Source organism: Thalassophryne amazonica, chromosome 12, assembly GCF_902500255.1.
Source record: "Thalassophryne amazonica chromosome 12, fThaAma1.1, whole genome shotgun sequence".
In the NCBI taxonomy this organism is placed as follows: domain Eukaryota; kingdom Metazoa; phylum Chordata; class Actinopteri; order Batrachoidiformes; family Batrachoididae; genus Thalassophryne; species Thalassophryne amazonica.
Window position 1 is genome coordinate 82,302,522 of NC_047114.1, and position 19,563 is coordinate 82,322,084.

Here is a 19,563-nt window from a genome sequence, read left to right on the forward strand (position 1 = left end):
CGATTTGTTTCACAGTGTAATCTTCACGTGCCTTAACTAAAGCACTCCCTCTGCTGAATCACCTCTAAATTATTTACACGTTATTCACTTTGCGTGTTTTTAGGAATCCGCTAGCTTAGCGCAGCTACTAGCTCTTAGTCAGTTTAGCATGGCGGCTTCTCCTGTCTCTCCCGCACCTTTCTGCTCTGGGTGTGAAATGTTTAGTTATTCCTCGGCCTCCTTTAGTAGTAATGGTACTTGTAATAAGTGTAGCTTATTCGTAGCTTTGGAGGCCAGGCTGGGCGAATTGGAGACTCGGCTCCGGACCGTGGAAAATTCTACAGCTAGCCAGGCCCCTGTAGTCGGTGCGGACCAAGGTAGCTTAGCCGCCGTTAGTTTCCCTCTGGCAGATCCCGAGCAGCCGGGAAAGCAGGCCGACTGGGTGACTGTGAGGAGGAAGCGTAGCCCTAAACAGAAGCCCCGTGTACACCGCCAACCTGTTCACATTTCTAACCGTTTTTCCCCACTCGGCGACACACCCGCCGAGGATCAAACTCTGGTTATTGGCGACTCTGTTTTGAGAAATGTGAAGTTAGCGACACCAGCAACCATAGTCAATTGTCTTCCGGGGGCCAGAGCAGGCGACATTGAAGGAAATTTGAAACTGCTGGCTAAGGCTAAGCGTAAATTTGGTAAGATTGTAATTCACGTCGGCAGTAATGACAACCGGTTACGCCAATCGGAGGTCACTAAAATTAACATTGAATCGGTGTGTAACTTTGCAAAAACAATGTCGGACTCTGTAGTTTTCTCTGGGCCCCTCCCCAATCGGACCGGGAGTGACATGTTTTGCCGCATGTTCTCCTTGAATTGCTGGCTGTCTGAGTGGTGTCCAAAAAATGAGGTGGGCTTCATAGATAATTGGCAAAGCTTCTGGGGAAAACCTGGTCTTGTTAGGAGAGACGGCATCCATCCCACTTTGGATGGAGCAGCTCTCATTTCTAGAAATCTGGCCAATTTTCTTAAATCCTCCAAACCGTGACTATCCAGGGTTGGGACCAGGAAGCAGAGTTGTAGTCTTACACACCTCTCTGCAGCTTCTCTCCCCCTGCCATCCCCTCATTACCCCATCCCCGTAGAGACGGTGCCTGCTCCCAGACCACCAATAACCAGCAAAAATCTATTTAAGCATAAAAATTCAAAAAGAAAAAATAATATAGCACCTTCAACTGCACCACAGACTAAAACAGTTAAATGTGGTCTATTAAACATTAGGTCTCTCTCTTCTAAGTCCCTGTTAGTAAATGATATAATAATTGATCAACATATTGACTTATTCTGCCTTACAGAAACCTGGTTACAGCAGGAAGAATATGTTAGTTTAAATGAGTCAACACCCCCGAGTCACACTAACTGCCAGAATGCTCGTAGCACGGGCCGAGGCGGAGGATTAGCAGCAATCTTCCATTCCAGCTCATTAATTAATCAAAAACCCAGACAGAGCTTTAATTCATTTGAAAGCTTGACTCTTAGTCTTGTCCATCCAAATTGGAAGTCCCAAAAACCAGTTTTATTTGTTGTTATCTATCGTCCTCCTGGTTGTTACTGTGAGTTTCTCTGTGAATTTTCAGAACTTTTGTCTGACTTAGTGCTTAGCTCAGATAAGATAATTATAGTGGGCGATTTTAACATCCACACAGATGCTGAGAATGACAGCCTCAACACTGCATTTAATCTATTATTAGACTCAATTGGCTTTGCTCAAAATGTAAATGAGTCCACCCACCACTTTAATCATATCTTAGATCTTGTTCTGACTTATGGTATGGAAATTGAAGACTTAACAGTATTCCCTGAAAACTCCCTTCTGTCTGATCATTTCTTAATAACATTTACATTTACTTTGATGGACTACCCAGCAGTGGGGAATAAGTTTCATTACACTAGAAGTCTTTCAGAAAGCGCTGTAACTAGGTTTAAGGATATGTTTCCTTCTTTATGTTCCCTAATGCCATATACCAACACAGTGCAGAGTAGCTACCTGAACTCTGTAAGTGAGATAGAGTATCTCGTCAATAGTTTTACATCCTCATTGAAGACAACTTCGGATGCTGTAGCTCCTCTGAAAAAGAGAGCTTTAAATCAGAAGTGCCTGACTCCGTGGTATAACTCACAAACTCGCAGCTTAAAGCAGATAACCCGTAAGTTGGAGAGGAAATGGCGTCTCACTAATTTAGAAGATCTTCACTTAGCCTGGAAAAAGAGTCTGTTGCTCTATAAAAAAGCCCTCCGTAAAGCTAGGACATCTTACTACTCATCACTAATTGAAGAAAATAAGAACCCCAGGTTTCTTTTCAGCACTGTAGCCAGGCTGACAGAGTCAGAGCTCTATTGAGCCGAGTATTCCTTTAACTAGTAATGACTTCATGACTTTCTTTGCTAATAAAATTTTAACTATTAGAGAAAAAATGACTCATAACCATCCCAAAGACGTATCATTATCTTTGGCTGCTTTCAGTGATGCCGGTATTTGGTTAGACTCTTTCTCTCAGATTGTTCTGTCTGAGTTATTTTCATTAGTTACTTCATCCAAACCATCAACATGTCTATTGGACCCCATTCCTACCAGGCTGCTCAAGGAAGCCCTACCATTATTTAATGCTTCGATCTTAAATATGATCAATCTATCTTTATTAGTTGGCTATGTACCACAGGCTTTTAAGGTGGCAGTAATTAAACCATTACTTAAAAAGCCATCACTTGACCCAGCTATCTTAGCTAATTATAGGCCAATCTCCAACCTTCCTTTTCTCTCAAAAATTCTTGAAAGGGTAGTTGTAAAACAGCTAACTGATCATCTGCAGAGGAATGGTCTATTTGAAGAGTTTCAGTCACGTTTTAGAATTCATCATAGTACAGAAACAGCATTAGTGAAGGTTACAAATGATCTTCTTATGACCTCAGACAGTGGACTCATCTCTGTGCTTGTTCTGTTAGACCTCAGTGCTGCTTTTGATACTGTTGACCATAAAATTTTATTACAGAGATTAGAGCATGCCATAGGTATTAAAGGCACTGCGCTGCGGTGGTTTGAATCATATTTATCTAATAGATTACAATTTGTTTATGTAAATGGGGAATCTTCTTCACAGACTAAGGTTAATTATGGAGTTCCACAAGGTTCTGTGCTAGGACCAATTTTATTCACTTTATACATGCTTCCCTTAGGCAGTATTATTAGACGGCATTGCTTAAATTTTCATTGTTACGCAGATGATACCCAGCTTTATCTATCCATGAAGCCAGAGGACACACACCAATTAGCTAAGCTGCAGGATTGTCTTACAGACATAAGGACATGGATGATCTCTAATTTCCTGCTTTTAAACTCAGATAAAACTGAAGTTATTGTACTTGGCCCCACAAATCTTAGAAACATGGTGTCTAACCAGATCCTTACTCTGGATGGCATTACCCTGACCTCTAGTAATACTGTGAGAAATCTTGGAGTCATTTTTGATCAGGATATGTCATTCAAAGCGCATATTAAACAAATATGTAAGACTGCTTTTTTGCATTTACGCAATATCTCTAAAATTAGAAAGGTCTTGTCTCAGAGTGATGCTGAAAAACTAATTCATGCATTTATTTCCTCTAGGCTGGACTATTGTAATTCATTATTATCAGGTTGTCCTAAAAGTTCCCTGAAAAGCCTTCAGTTAATTCAAAATGCTGCAGCTAGAGTACTGACGGGGACTAGAAGGAGAGAGCATATCTCACCCATATTGGCCTCTCTTCATTGGCTTCCTGTTAATTCTAGAATAGAATTTAAAATTCTTCTTCTTACTTATAAGGTTTTGAATAATCAGGTCCCTTCTTATCTTAGGGACCTCATAGTACCATATCACCCCAATAGAGCGCTTCGCTCTCAGACTGCAGGCTTACTTGTAGTTCCTAGGGTTTGTAAGAGTAGAATGGGAGGCAGAGCCTTCAGCTTTCAGGCTCCTCTCCTGTGGAACCAGCTCCCAATTCGGATCAGGGAGACAGACACCCTCTCTACTTTTAAGATTAGGCTTAAAACTTTCCTTTTTGCTAAAGCTTATAGTTAGGGCTGGATCAGGTGACCCTGAACCATCCCTTAGTTATGCTGCTATAGACTTAGACTGCTGGGGGGTTCCCATAATGAGTGTTTTTCTCTTTTTGCTCTGTATGCACCACTCTGCATTTAATCATTAGTGATTGATCTCTGCTCCCCTCCACAGCATGTCTTTTTCCTGGTTCTCTCCCTCAGCCCCAACCAGTCCCAGCAGAAGACTGCCCCTCCCTGAGCCTGGTTCTGCTGGAGGTTACTTCCTGTTAAAAGGGAGTTTTTCCTTCCCACTGTCGCCAAGTGCTTGCTCACAGGGGGTCGTTTTGACCTTTGGGGTTTTTACATAATTATTGTATGGCCTTGCCTTACAATATAAAGCGCCTTGGGGCAACTGTTTGTTGTGATTTGGCGCTATATAAATAAAACTGAATTGAATTGAGCTGGTGTGAACATTTTAGCACAAGGAGGATGAGGCAAAACGCCTTCTTGATATCTTTATCCTGAATAGCAGATACAGAGGAACATAAAACAAGTTTCAGTGAAATCCAAAGGGGGTGCACTGAGATATGGCCAAATGAAAATCGCCAAATATTGCGTTCTTAACATAAAGAGGGCCACCTATGCAAAAGCGCCCTAACTAAGCCACCGCCATTCATGCAGATTTGGAAAACTTGTCCCAGTGTATCCAAATATGCATAAATGAGCAAGGGTTATTCAGGGCACAGGCCCTGGGAGGGTCCCAAATGTAGCCCAAAATGCCAAAAGTTTTGACTTGAAGTGCCACCTATAGGCGGCGCCCTCAGTTAGCCTTGAAAAATATAACTAAATGGGAGAACTCCATCCATACATTCATATACCATAAGATCAATGAGGCTTACTGAGGGCACACAAAGATATCCAAAGGTCAAAATCCACATTTTGACTATGTCACTGTTTTGGCCCCTTTAACCCCTACCCTAAAAAGGGCTGTAATTTTCCTCCCAAAGGGATTTTTGGATAAAAAACGTAATTTCTGCCCGTTTGGACAATAATAATTCCCCCCCAAAAAAACTTCAGTGGCCTACTGAAACATGATATACACTGTAAAAAAAAATCTTGTCAAATTTACGGTGAAAAACTGGCAGCTGTGGTTGCCATTTTTTCACCGTAAAAAATACAGTGATATTGTATATGGCTTCACGGTAAGGTATATTAACACTTGTAAAAACAACAGTTTGAAAATGTTCCAATAAAGATGAGTTACTATTAAAATAACGGTGAAATTGTATATAGGCTCATGGTATAGCTGTACAATTCACAATGTAACCCTGTTGCTTTTTAAGTGAAATACTATTCATTCCACAGCATTTATTGTCCTATTTTATGGTCAATTTCTGTTAAAACAACAGCACAATTATTTATGCCTTGACGGTATGACTATTCAATTCACAGTATAAACCCTTTGCTTTTAAGGTGAATTTCTATCCATTCCACATAATTTATTACCCTATTTTATGGTTTATTCCTGCTAAAAACAGCACAAAAATGTATCGGAAGTTACAGATAAATTCCAGTGTTTTTTCTGGTACATTTACAATTACTAAGAAGCTGAAATTGACTTTTAACATGATCGCTTTTGAAAGCATCAAAAGTGACAAAAGACCCAAAGAATGAGCCAGTATTCCATGTTTGACCATACTGCCCCCTGTAGGAAGCTGCACAGACAAATCCTGAGAGCACCCACAAAATCACCTCTCTACTAATCATAACGTTCCGGTCAGGCGGAGGTCTTGAAAAATAAAGTCATACTAACTTATGGTTTTGTGAAAATACTGATAGAATAACTCCATTAATGTCAATTCTGTCATTTGTACAACGTTAAAATATAACATATATCTTTTTATGTTGAATAATGCACTAATTCTGAGGTTTTGTAACAAACACAGACCGCACAGCATTCTGGGTAAAAGTGCCTCTGCTAAACACTGATTGGTTCTTAAAAATTAGCACATTACTTTAAAACAAAAACATATATCTGATATTTTCACTTTATAAAACTTCAGACATGACAGTAATTTTAAATAACTTGTCCAAAATGAGTAGGTTAAAATTTGAACCATAACTTAAAATGTATGCCTCTGGATGACTTGGGTGATATTCCGTGAATAATACAGTAATGTGCTATTTTTAATATGACTGTCCAATGCTGTCACCATTTCAGCTTTTCACCATATATTTCACATGTTAAAACAATTAAAAATAACATTTTTGACAGTTTTTAAATTTATGGTAATTCAGTGTTTGTTTTACAACAAGCTTCTTACTTTACGGTTTATTTCTGTTGCCATTTCAGTTTTTCACTGTAATTTTCACGGACATTTTTTACAGTGCATCACCCCTTCTATGAACCATTCCAGTTAGACTATGGCTCTTAAAAAGGTTAAATTCAACCATGAAGTGGTGCTTACATTGTTAGATGTTTACGTCATTGTATGTGTGTGTGTGTCTGCCAGTTGCTTAGCAACAGTAATAAATCATAAATGTCATTTTGAGATAAAGTCACATTATGAGATGGCATTATGACAAAAAAGTCAATTATCAGATGTGAAGACATTGAGATAAAGTCACAATTAAGTTATAAATTAATAGTCGTAATGTTAAGTCAGTGTTATGGGTCACAAGAAGTGTTAAGTCATGAAATGTAAAGTCATATCTATCAACTGAATTATGGCTATCTCATAATTACAACTTAGCAACACATATCTTAATTAAGACTATCTCATTTTTACTTGCCATCTCATACCCTCATAATTCTCGGAATTATGAGAAAAGAACTTAAACACGAGTGGAAAATAGATGCTGGAGGATTTTTTTTTTTCTTCAATTGGCTGAAACAAGCTTCCAAGGGATCCAGGTGATCACGGATGACAACTGAATCCCATCAATGCACTACAATATCTAAATAACACAAGAGATAGCAGAGCAAATGTGCGCATTTCTAATCTGGATGGAAAAAAACCTGGAATCCAGGTATTGGCGTAAAATATTCAGCCACCCCAAAAGCATATAGAATCCAAAACATTGTAGTCACATGGTAAATACTTTAAGAAATTCAATAAACCAAACCAGGACTTGAACCCAGGTGATCAAAGGAGAACCGGCGTCACCATGACGCACTCTGTGTATAAATATCACACTGTCCAGACAAGAGATCACACAGACAGACATGCCGTTTGCAAGACAAATGTAACAAGCACAATGTCCTCACTGCCAAATGCTGCTTTGGTACAAGTGCTTGCTACATTCTGATAACATTTTCAAGGTATGTGATATAGCTGATTTCAGAATGCAGACACTAACTCATGAAACTGGCAGCATCCAGGTTTGGTAATCAAGGCCCATAACTCTGCCAAAATGTGTCAATCTTGTACAATATTACAATATGCGTGTTACCAACCTATAACAGGGGTTTCTACCAAGTTGCACGAAATTCCTATGAAAAATGTGAGAGTGATTTCAGAACAGTTATACCCTTTTTTGGGATGGACAGCCAGTCAGACAGACAGAAATTGCCAAGACATAACCCCCTTCGGCCAGCGGGGATAAAAGTGAAAACAGTTGCTTAAATATGATTTATTAATTCAATGGTATGCCATAATGACCACCCCCCAAATAACTTAAACTGTACACATAGATATATATGTATAAACACAGTTGTTTCCTGGAATGTTTTACGTTTCTCAGTCACATCACGTATGTTAAAAGTCTTTCAGCACACTTGTGAGACGTTTCATTTTATCTTCAATGATTCTCTTATTAGCTTCAGTCTCCTCCAGGAGCTGACGCATCTCATCCTCCACTTCAAGTACCTGAAAAAGACAAACATTTCATTTCATTTTCCCCCCCATCTTTTGACCCCTTGACCCGGTGCAGGTGGTGGGAGACAGGAGGCTAGTAGCCAAGCTATCATCTCTGCTGGAGAATCAGTGTCACCCGCTGAAAGGTAGACAGATCTGCTCCAGGTGTCCGACTGTACAATCTGCACTACTCGGAGTAAGTGTATATATTTATTTATACACTATATCCCATGTCAACAAACTGTACAATACTAAATATGTTTTACTGTATGCACACTGGACTTACCCTACTCACCACATATTCATACTTGTGTCCCATTTACAATGTACATGCTATTTCTCTATTTATCATTCTCTTCATTTGCCATGCCCAGGTATTTGTGTTTACCTTCTATTTGTGCATTTTACTCTGTAATACTGTTGCAGACATTCTAGTAACACAGTTGCTGTAAAACTGCAATTTCCCCATGCAGGAAGAGTAAAAAAATTTCTTATCGCATCTTATCTTAATGAATCCTTTGCTATGCAACACAACAAATCAAAACCACAAATAGCGGTAAGATAAGGTGACGGCTGAAGTAAAAGTGGCATATCCTTACATACATTTGCAATACTTCCTAATAGAGCCCTGCGAGGGTCTTATTTTTAAGCCCACACCCACTAATTTGCACAGACAAAGTAATAATAATCATAATAATTAATAAATAAATACAATGGAGGGTGCCTGGGAGTATTCCCATCCAGTCTACATGAGTTTTGTGGACTTGGAGAAGGCGTATGATCGGGTACCCCGGGAGATACTGTGGGAGGTGTATGGAGTGAGGGGGTCCCTTCTCAGGGCCATCCAATCTCTGTACTCACAAAGCAAGAGCCGTGTTTGGGTGCTCGGCAGTAAGTCAGACTCATTTCCGGTGGGGGTTGGCCTCCGCTAGGGCTGCACCTTGTCACCAGCCCTGTTTGTGATATTCATGGACTGGATACTGAGGTATAGTCGGGGGGAGGAGGGTTTCCGGTTTGGTGGGCTCAGGGTCTCATCACTGCTTTTTGCAGATGTTGTGGTCCTGTTGGCTTCATCGGCCGGTGACCTCCAACACTCACTGGATCAGTTTGCAGCCGAGTGTGAAGCGGCTGGGATGAGGATAAGGACCTCTAAATCTGAGGCCATGGTTCACAGCAGGAAAAGGATGGATTGCCTAAGGTCTTGCCCCAAGTGAAGGAGTTCAAGTACCTCGGGGTCTTGTTCATAAGTGAGGGGACAATGGAGCGTGAGATCGGCCAGAGAATCGGCGCAGCAGGGGCGGTGTTGCATTCGCTCTACCATACTGTTGTGACAAAAAGGGAGCTGAGTCAAAAGGCTACTCTCACCTATGGTCATGAGGGTTGGGTCATGACCGAAAGAACTAGATCACGGGTACAAGTGGCCGAAATGGCCTTCCTTAGGAGGGTTACTGATGTCTCCCTTAGAGATAGAGTGAGAAGTTCGGTCATCCGTAGGGAGCTTGGACTGCTATCAACTGCTCCTTCGCATTGAAAGGAGCCAGCTGAAGTGGTTCGGGCATCTGGTAAAGATGCCTCCTGGGCACCTCACTAGGGAGGTATTCCAGGCACATCCAGCTCTGAGGAGACCTCTGGGAAGACCCAGGACGAGGTGGACAGAATATATTTCCACAATGGCCGGGGAACACCTCGGGATGCCCAGTCAGAGGTGGTCAATGTGGCACGGGAGAGGGAAGTCTGGAGTCCCCTGCTGGAGCTGTTGCTCCCGCGACCTGATCTCAGATAAGTGGTTGAAGGTGTGTGAGTGATAATTAATAAATAACATTTGCCAGAGGGCCCACAAAGGACTGCACTTCTTATAGCCCCGCACCTACTCTGCCCAACAACATTGTTCTTAGACTGAGGGCAACACTGCTCTGTGGATTATGGGTACCTGCAAGCCTGCATGATGCAGGGTGGACCACAAAGGGCAAAAATAAAATTTGATACAAGTAAAGCTGCACCTACTGTTCATTAAGTCACCTATATCACATTTTGTTCCCAGTAACACTGATTTGGGTTTAAATTTGATTCTTATTGACTTATATAAATGATTTTTCATCCAGTCCTGACGTCAGCATTTCTGGGACACTGACAATTTATGTGTTGCACAAAATAACACATTTTTCACATCAATATTTGACTTCTATAAGCATGTTAAATGTATATCATATTTTCCTCAACATGAATATTTCATCCCCATGTAACAGACAAAATCATAAAATGTAGATTAAGCAGACTGGAGTGTGCATGGAGACAGTTTGAAGTTAATTCATCCTAAAGACAGAGTTTGATTTGTGTGAAATAACTTCAATTACGGCAAACGACAACAAATTCTGTCAAAAACATGATAAAATAAGATCAAAGACTTACTGGGGGTGTAGTTTTTTCTGTATAAATGAGGATTTAAAAAAAAAAATTGTCGGGTCGGCATATTGGTGAACTTTAAATCATCTCACTGCAGCAGAACAGTACAATCTGTAACAGCATCTCTCATTTGCTGCTGTGTGGATGAGCAGCGGTACGTTACACTTATCCATCAATCTCAGGACCTGAAAACGTGAGACTATCCACTGTGGCATCAAATGTCATGAAATCAGACCACAGACTAAGCCAAACAAGCGCCAGGAAAACAAAAATAACCCAGAAACGTTCACCATGGAAATAAAGCGCGGCTTTCCAATACCAAACGTTTCCTGGTAAGACAAAAAATGCGGGAAAATGCAGATTCCCAGCAAACTGACACCCCTGAATATGCTGACTGCTGTGCATTAAACCAAGCAGTTCAGAACACAGCAAGTGAAATTTTCTTTATTTTACCCTCTGACTGGCTTGCTCAATGTGTTCCTGCTTTTCGTTAGCCAGTTGTAGAAGCTGGGCTTGATGGGCAGACTGCACAGACTCCAGTTGTCTCCGAAATGCATCATCAACACGGTGTAACATCTCGACTGCAGTTCTGAAAAACAGACAACCGCAAGTAGAACATAAGGTAAGGCAGCTGGTGAGCGAACAAACTACCTTTAATACAGTATATATACACATATTTTAGGATGGAAAATATAGTCCTAAACCTGGAAAGAGAAGCATACACTAGATACAATCCCTTTTAGAATTGCATCACCTGTCTTAATCGTACTAAAATTACTTGTCTGATTTGACTCACACATTACATACGCCTCTCAAATGTAGAGAATTTTTTATAAAAGAAAAACATCAAAATCTAAGAGGGGTGTGCCCTAAGATGTTTGCAGATATTTGTTTGTTTTTTAAACAAATTAACCCATTTCAGTGAGATAGATCACAAGAGTTTCGAGTAACTGGTTCCACTACAGCCTATAGAGTTCTTAAGAAAGTATTTCTAGCGGTGATGGGATTTTATGGCCCAGTCACATGGCACTTAATGAAGGGCAACGAAGCCCTAATGAATTGTTTAACCTTCGTGCAGCTTCATTCTTGCTGCTGTCGCTTCGTTTGGATTTTTAAACTGTTGAAAAATTTGAACGAATGGCCCAGTCACACGGTACACGACGATTCCTGAACGAAGGGAAAAAGTGTTGCTTTTGCTGTCGTTCTTGACGTTTTTTAATCGTTTGTTTAGTTTTTGTAACGTTATTGTTTAGTTTGACTTCGTTTGACTGGCTGAATGTTTTCACAGTGCAGAAGCTGCTGCGTTCATGTACCATTGAAAATTACAGGGCAAACAGCTTGTTTGCTTAGATTTTTTTTTATCTGGGTGGGGGTCAGCTTCAATGGGCTCAGGCACCTTATATAGGCCAGAATTAATCTTTTGTGTGGATACAATTAATTATTTTGCCACAAGTAACTGCTGAATTTGAAACAACAAAAAGTTGTGTAATTTCCGATGGTACCAAAAAGTTGTGTAATTTCCAATGGTACTGAATGTAGCGGCAGCAGCAGCTGCTGCGTGCGCTTATTATTTTTTATTACATATAACAATATGAGTGTAGGAATGACAATCCAGCCCTTATGTATATGTGGCAACAGGTAGATGATTCAGATGATGATATAAAGAGCTGTTCTGGAAGGAAGAATTCACGTTATGGATCAGCTACAGCTGGATGAAATAACTGCACATGTGAGTCAATGCGCAGCGTTCACACAGACTGATCAATTTACTGCTCTGATATATTCAGTCATCTTTACATTTATATTTGTTCCCCCTTTTGACATTTTTCTGTTATAAATCAATATATATGGCTTAGAACATAATACAGTGATACAGCAGTGACCACGGCGCACCAGAGGTTTTTGTTTTTTTAAATTGGAGCAAGACGGAGCACGCAGCATGTCATCAGACAGTGAGGATTCTGATGATGAAGGAGATGGTCCCTCTTTTGTTCTGGACGAGGAACCAGAGCAGGTGGGTTCTCTTTCGTCCCTTTTGTGCTCTTGCTTCACAGGCTATTCAGTGATAAAGCTCTTTCGTCCACCTTCTCTCAACGAATTGTGACTTTTTTACTTTTTTCCCTTTATTCAGGAATCGTTGTGTGCCGTGTGACTGGGCCATTAGAAAGCAGAAAAACAGAACCTCTTGCAAACGTGGACAAACATGCAATATTATATATATATATATATATATATATATATATATATATATATATATATATATATATATATATATATATATATATATATATATATATATAATAAAGTAAGTATGAATATTGATAATTAAGATTTAAGATTTGATTTAAAAATACCACACTTGCTCAGATTCGTTTTCACGCTATGCAAACATGCTTAATGCTGGGTTTGTGCAGAATAATCATTCTATCAATAAAACGTCTTATTTACAGTCACATTCTTTCAAAAACATCTACAACAGTGACGGCATATCAGGCAACAGCTGTCAAATCAGTTACTGCCCCAATTATCCATGACATCTTTGAATCAAAGCAGCCACAAAATAATTACGACTAAGTATTTTGACTGTTATTTATGAAGAAATAGAAAAGAAACATTTTTGAAAACACTTCAATTATGTCTTACAGTGTTGTAAACTAGATATTACACAATGAATTTCTTTTAAACATTTCTAAAAGCTAGTTTCAAGTCCTTTTATGGTTACTTTCAGGTCAGATCAGGTGTGGGAGCATCTGCTGGTGTAGTCTGCTGCCACCTATTAAAAGCGGCCATCTATCTATTGCAGCCAGGTGATTCATGGGTGTCTCCTTGGCCTTTTCCAGTTTTCGGAGTCCTCAATATTGAGGTGCATGCATGTTGAATCACGCAAAGAGAAATGTGCCACATGGCCAACACATTATAGCTGACATTCTCCCACAATGCAAGTGGCACTTCTCATCTAAGCCTCCATGGAAATAATTTGTTTAGGACAACGTCATTCCAGCGGTACCCAACGATCATCTGAAGAGACTTAGTACCAAAGACATTTAGTCAACACCTTAAGTCATTGGTTAGCATCCCAGTACAACCAGACAATAAGATAGGAAGCACCAAGAACCTTAAGACTTGGCCCTTTGTTCTCCGGCTTCACCAAACACAGCTGTCCAGTGACCTCATGATTCCATTAGCTTTTCCCCATGCGTCATCACTCAGTCCCAAAGGCCAAGGACCCAGAGACAGGAATGTCACAGCTGAGATATCTGAGTGTCTTTACAAGTTCAGCACTTTCACCACATATACACATCTGATAACAGAGACTAGGAAGTCACTGAAAGCCTGGATCTTAGCTTTGATCCAGGACAATCCGAAACTCAGACACTCGTCACTCAGCTTCTTGTGCTTTACTCAGGGTATCCATTGATTCTACAAAGGTCACATCATCGTCCATGAAGTCAAGGTCAGTAAACCTTTCCATGCCAATAAAAAGGCACCTAGTTTACTTTAAACATCATTTAAGGGTGATTCTTAGACTACGGGCACTTATTATATCCTTTGATCATATTGTATGAAAAACAGAAAAAAGGGGAAATTTCACACTTTTATAGTTATCTTTACAATGAAAGTGTGTTAAGAAATTTGTTCTAGTAGTCTATGATGACTTTTTCACCTTTTTTCAACATCACTATATGCAAATATTGCCATTTTGTGCTTGTCCCACACCCAGACTTTTGAGCTTCAATGATAAAAAAGAATGGTAAAGAAATGTTTTTTCTAATGTTTTAAAATATCTCTGAATAAAATATCAGTAAAATAATCAAAACATAATCGGGGTATTCAATGTCATACAACTGTTGTGATTTTTTAAACAAAATGTAGTTGTCCCACACTATTGCCGTAATTTCCACCACAACACTGTAATGTCCCTTTAAACAGTTTGTATGAAAGATTGTTTGGGTAGTTCCTATGGAGATAAACAGTGACATCAGAGCACATGTATATAGCGCCAAATCACAACAAACAGTTGCCCCAAGGCGCTTTATATTGTAAGGCAATGGTGTGGTGGAAATTACATTTACAAGGCCAATAGTGTCCGTAGTTGAAGAATCACCCTTAAACTGAAACCAGATATGAGTCTTTTCTAAACTGATTTTAAACAACTATTAAGATGAGTTTTACTCAAATATGATTTTTTTTAAATATGAGGGTTTTTATTATTATTTTCAGACATTAAAAAATAAATAAATAAATGAACCTCAAACTTTTCTTTTGGGGGAAGGGGGTGGGACAACAACAACAATAAAACACCCACATCCCTGAGGAACATAACAGATAATTGAATAAAGCAGCGCTCTACTTTGATTCTGAAACATACTTCTGTGCTTCTGTTGCCTTATCGCGTTCTTCCAGCAGAAGGCGCTCCTTAGACTCAAAGTTCTCTTTCATGTGCTTTACCTGGTTCTCCAACCGGGTCAGCAGGTCTGCTTTCTCCTGCCACTTCTTACTGGATTCACTAAACCACAAAAATGCAGAATATAGTAGATGTAAATAAAGTGATCTGAGTGGACATTTAGACAGGAGGAAGATTTATTGTTAGTCATGCAATGCAGCAGCTTATAACTTCATATGAACTAATTTCCAGTGAAAGGCCATTTCATGTGATTAATTGGCTCAGTTCATTGGGCTTTTTGAGAAATTTTGAGAAAATCATCCTTAACAGATTAAAAAAAAAAAAAAAAAAACTCTAGTTGTTAGCGTGGCTTCTGCGGAATGACACTGGTTTCCTTCTTGCAGACGGGTGCCTCATAACACTGGGAAACAGTAGGAAACATGCCAATGCTGAATGTAACATTACCTGACAGAAAACAGTAAGCCTTGAACCGAAACAGTATAGACGACACCCGTGTTAGATAAATGTTAATTTAAGGACAGGTATTTTGGCAGGGGTGGTGGCCAAGTAGTTAGTCCATTTGGTTTCAGTGCGGAAGGTTCCCGGTTCAAACCTGACCCCTGCCTCATTTCTCCATGTCATGTGGAGTTGCATCAGGAAGGGCATCCGGTGTAAAACGTGCGCCAATTCAACATGCAGATCCATCTCGGATTTTCTGTGGTGACCCCAAGTGTAAAAAAAAAAGGGAGCAGCCGAAGAGACTTACTAAGGACAGGTATTTTGTGTGTCATTTTTTGAATGTACTATAGAAAAACAATTTATTAATTAATAATACTAAAATACATTGGCTTTAGGGCTGCAACTACAGATAGTAGTAAAATAGCAAGTAAAATAAACCAGAAAATATTCACTGTAAAAGAAGCTGAAATGAATTAATTTGTATATTAAAAAAAAAAAATCTAAACAGTTAAGTGGTTAATTTAATAGTAATTAGTAATTAATTATGTGCAGGGGAGGTGACCAAGTGTGCTTGTTTCCAGTGCAGAAGGTTCCCACTTTAAACCCATCCCTGCCCACTATCCATGTACAACCCCTGGCAAAAATTATGGAATCACCGGCCTCGGAGGATGTTCATTCAGTTGTTTAATTTTGTAGAAAAAAAGCAGATCACACACATGACACAAAACTAAAGTCATTTCAAATGGCAACTTTCTGGCTTTAAGAAACACTATAAGAAATCAGGAAAAAAAGATTGTGGCAGTCAGTAACGGTTACTTTTTTAGACCAAGCAGAGGAAAAAAATATGGAATCACTCAATTCTGAGGAAAAAATTATGGAATCACCCTGTAAATTTTCATTCCCAAAACTAACACCTGCATCATATCAGATCTGCTCATTAGTCTGCATCTAAAAAGGAGTGATCATACCTTGGACAGCTGCTGCACCAAGTGGACTGACATGAATCATGGCTCCAACATGAGAGATGTCAGTTGAAACAAAGGAGAGGATTATCAAACTCTTAAAAGAGAGTAAATCATCATGCAATGTTGCAAAAGATGTTGGTTGTTCACAGTCAGCTGTGTCTAAACTCAGGACCAAATACAAACAACATGGGAAGGTTGTTAAAGGCAAACATACTGGTAGACCAAGGAAGACATCAAAGCGTCAAGACAGAAAACTTAAAGCAATATGTCTCAAAAATCCAAAAATGTACAACAAAACAAATGAGGGACGAATGGGAGGAAACTGGAGTCAATGTCTATGACTGAACTGTAAGAAACCGCCTAAAGGAAATGGGATTTACATACAGAAAAGCTAAACGAAAGCCATCATTAACACCTAAACAGAATAAACAAGGTTACAATGGGCTAAGGAAAAGCAATCGTGGACTGTGGATGACTGGATGAAAGTGATATTCAGTGATGAATCTCAAATCTGCATTGGGCAAGGTGATGATGCTGGAACTTTTGTTTGGTGCCGTTCCAATGAGATTTATAAAGATGATTGCCTGAAGAGAACATCTAAATTTCCACAGTCATTGATGATATGGGGCTGCATGTCAGGTAAAGGCACTGGGGAGATGGCTGTCATTACATCATCAATAAATGCACAAGTTTACGTTGATATTTTGGACAATTGAAAGGATGTTTGGGGATGATGAAATCATTTTTCAAGATGATAATGCATCTTGCCATAGAGCAAAAACTGTGAAAACGTTCCTTGCAAAAAGACACATAGGATCAATGTCATGGCATAGGGTCAATGTCAACGAGCAGATCTGATTTGATGCAGGTTTTAGTTTGGGGGATGGAAATTTACAGGGTGATTCCATAATTTATTCCTCAGAATTGAGTGATTCCATATTTTTTTTCCCACTGCTTGGTCTAAAAAAAGTAACCGTTACTGACTGTCACAATCTTTTTTTCTTGATTTCTTATAGTGTTTCTTAAAGCCAGAAAGTTGCCATTTGAAATTACTTTAGTTTTGTGTCATGTCTGTGATCTGCTTTTTTTCTACAAAATTAAACAACTGACTGAACATCCTCTGAGGCCAGTGATTCCATAATTTTTGCCAGGGGTTGTAATATGGAGTTGCATCAGGAACAGCATCTGGTGTAAAACTTGTGCCAAATCACCATGCAGATTCACCTCAGATCTGCTGTGGCAACCCCCAGTAAAAACACGACAGAAGCCGAAGGGACTTAGCAGTAATTAATTATGTATCAGCCACAGGCTGCCCTGTTCTCTAAAGATCTGGATCAGTCATAGTATACTCAACAAAAATATAAACGCAACACTTTTGGTTTTGCTCCCATTTTGTATGAGATGAACTCAAAGATCTAAAACTTTTTCCACATACACAATATCACCATTTCCCTCAAATATTGTTCACAAACCAGTCTAAATCTGTGATAGTGAGCACTTCTCCTTTGCTGAGATAATCCATCCCACCTCACAGGTGTGCCATATCAAGATGCTGATTAGACACCATGATTAGTACACAGGTGTGCCTTAGACTGCCCACAATAAAAGGCCACTCTGAAAGGTGCAGTTTTATCACACAGCACAATGCCACAGATGTTGCAAGATTTGAGGGAGCGTGCAATTGGCATGCTGACAGCAGGAATGTCAACCAGAGCTGTTGCTCGTGTATTGCATGTTCATTTCTCTACCATAAGCCGTCTCCAAAGGTGTTTCAGAGAATTTGGCAGTACATCCAACCAGCCTCACAACTGCAGACCACGTGTAACCACACCAGCTCAGGACCTCCACATCCAGCATGTTCACCTCCAAGATCGTCTGAGACCAGCCACTCGGACAGCTGCTGAAACAATCGGTTTGCATAACCAAAGAATTTCTGCACAAACTGTCAGAAACCGTCTCAGGGAAGCTCATCTGCATGCTCGTCGTCCTCATCGGGGTCTCGACCTGACTCCAGTTCGTCGTCATAACCGACTTGAGTGAGCAAATGCTCACATTCGCTGGCGTTTGGCACGTTGGAGAGGTGTTCTCTTCACGGATGAATCCCGGTTCACACTGTTCAGGGAAGATGGCAGACAGCGTGTGTGGCGTCGTATGGGTGAGCGGTTTTCTGATGTCAATGTTGTGGATCGAGTGGCCCATGGTGGCGGTGGGGTTATGGTATGGGCAGGCATCTGTTATGGATGAACAACACAGGTGCATTTTATTGATGGCATTTTGAATGCACAGAGATACCGTGACGAGATCCTGAGGCCCATTGTTGTGCCATACATCCAAGAACATCACCTCATGTTGCAGCAGGATAATGCACGGCCCCATGTTGCAAGGATCTGTACACAATTCTTGGAAGCTGAAAATGTCCCAGTTCTTGCATGGCCGGCATACTCACTGGACATGTCACCCATTGAGCATGTTTGGGATGCTCTGGACCGGCGTATACGACAGCGTGTACCAGTTCCTGCCAATATCCAGCAACTTCGCACAGCCATTGAAGAGGAGTGGACCAACATTCCACAGGCCACAATTGACAACCTGATCAACTCTATGCGAAGGAGATGTGTTGCACTGCATGAGGCAAATGGTGGTCACACCAGATACTGACTGGTATCCCCCCCCAAATAAAACAAAACTGCACCTTTCAGAGTGGCCTTTTATTGTGGGCAGCCTAAGGCACACCTGTGCACTAATCATAGTGTCTAATCAGCATCTTGATATGGCACACCTGTGAGGTGGGATGGATTATCTCAGCAAAGGAGAAGTGCTCACTATCACAGATTTAGACTGGTTTGTGAACAATATTTGAGGGAAATGGTGATATTGTGTATGTGGAAAAAGTTTTAGATCTTTGAGTTCATCTCATACAAAATGGGAGCAAAACCAAAAGTGTTGCGTTTATATTTTTGTTGAGTGTAGTTTAAAAAAAAAAAAAAAAAAAAATCAGTCGAGCACTACTCCTAATTTGTCCCTTGACTGCATTGCGAAACTGAGGTATGTTTGTACAGTATGAGTGTGTCTTTGAATAAAAGAACACTTGCCCGTAAATTCTCCTAACCCTCTGAAGTTCAGCCTCCTTATCCTCAAGGTGCTCTCTCATTTCCTCTTTGCGCAGGCTGAGATGCTCCACTCGTTCATTTAACTCAGCCAGCGGGGCTGTTGCCTCTTCAAGCTGTTTCTCAAAGCCTTTCTGGGCCTGAACCGCCTTCTCACGCAGCCTCCGGGTGTGACTGTCACGCTCCTGCAAGGCCTAAATGGTGGGAAGGTGGGAAAACATTTTTCACTTTATTAACCTCTTTATATGTATTTGCTGGTATATGTGGAGCTAGTGAACCTTTGCCGGGTTGTCAACAGACTTGCTGAAAAACGAATGCAACTTTTTTCACAAAATGTGTT

At 40.2% G+C, this 19,563-nt stretch overlaps 1 protein-coding gene across 1 annotated transcript in view; it reads right to left on the minus strand.

Annotated features, from left to right (window-relative positions):
* Nucleotides 1–7,665: 7,665 nt before the first annotated feature.
* lrrcc1 (leucine rich repeat and coiled-coil centrosomal protein 1) overlaps nt 7,666–19,563 on the minus strand; it is a 34,556-nt gene continuing 22,658 nt past the window's right edge. Inside the window, exons 16-19 of the mRNA XM_034183321.1 lie at nt 19,209–19,417; nt 14,678–14,815; nt 10,762–10,897; nt 7,666–7,917 (exon numbers count right to left, since the gene is read on the minus strand). Coding sequence (XP_034039212.1) covers nt 7,807–7,917; nt 10,762–10,897; nt 14,678–14,815; nt 19,209–19,417 — 594 coding nt within the window. The 3' untranslated portion in view covers nt 7,666–7,806. The remainder of the gene's footprint in view (nt 7,918–10,761; nt 10,898–14,677; nt 14,816–19,208; nt 19,418–19,563) is intronic.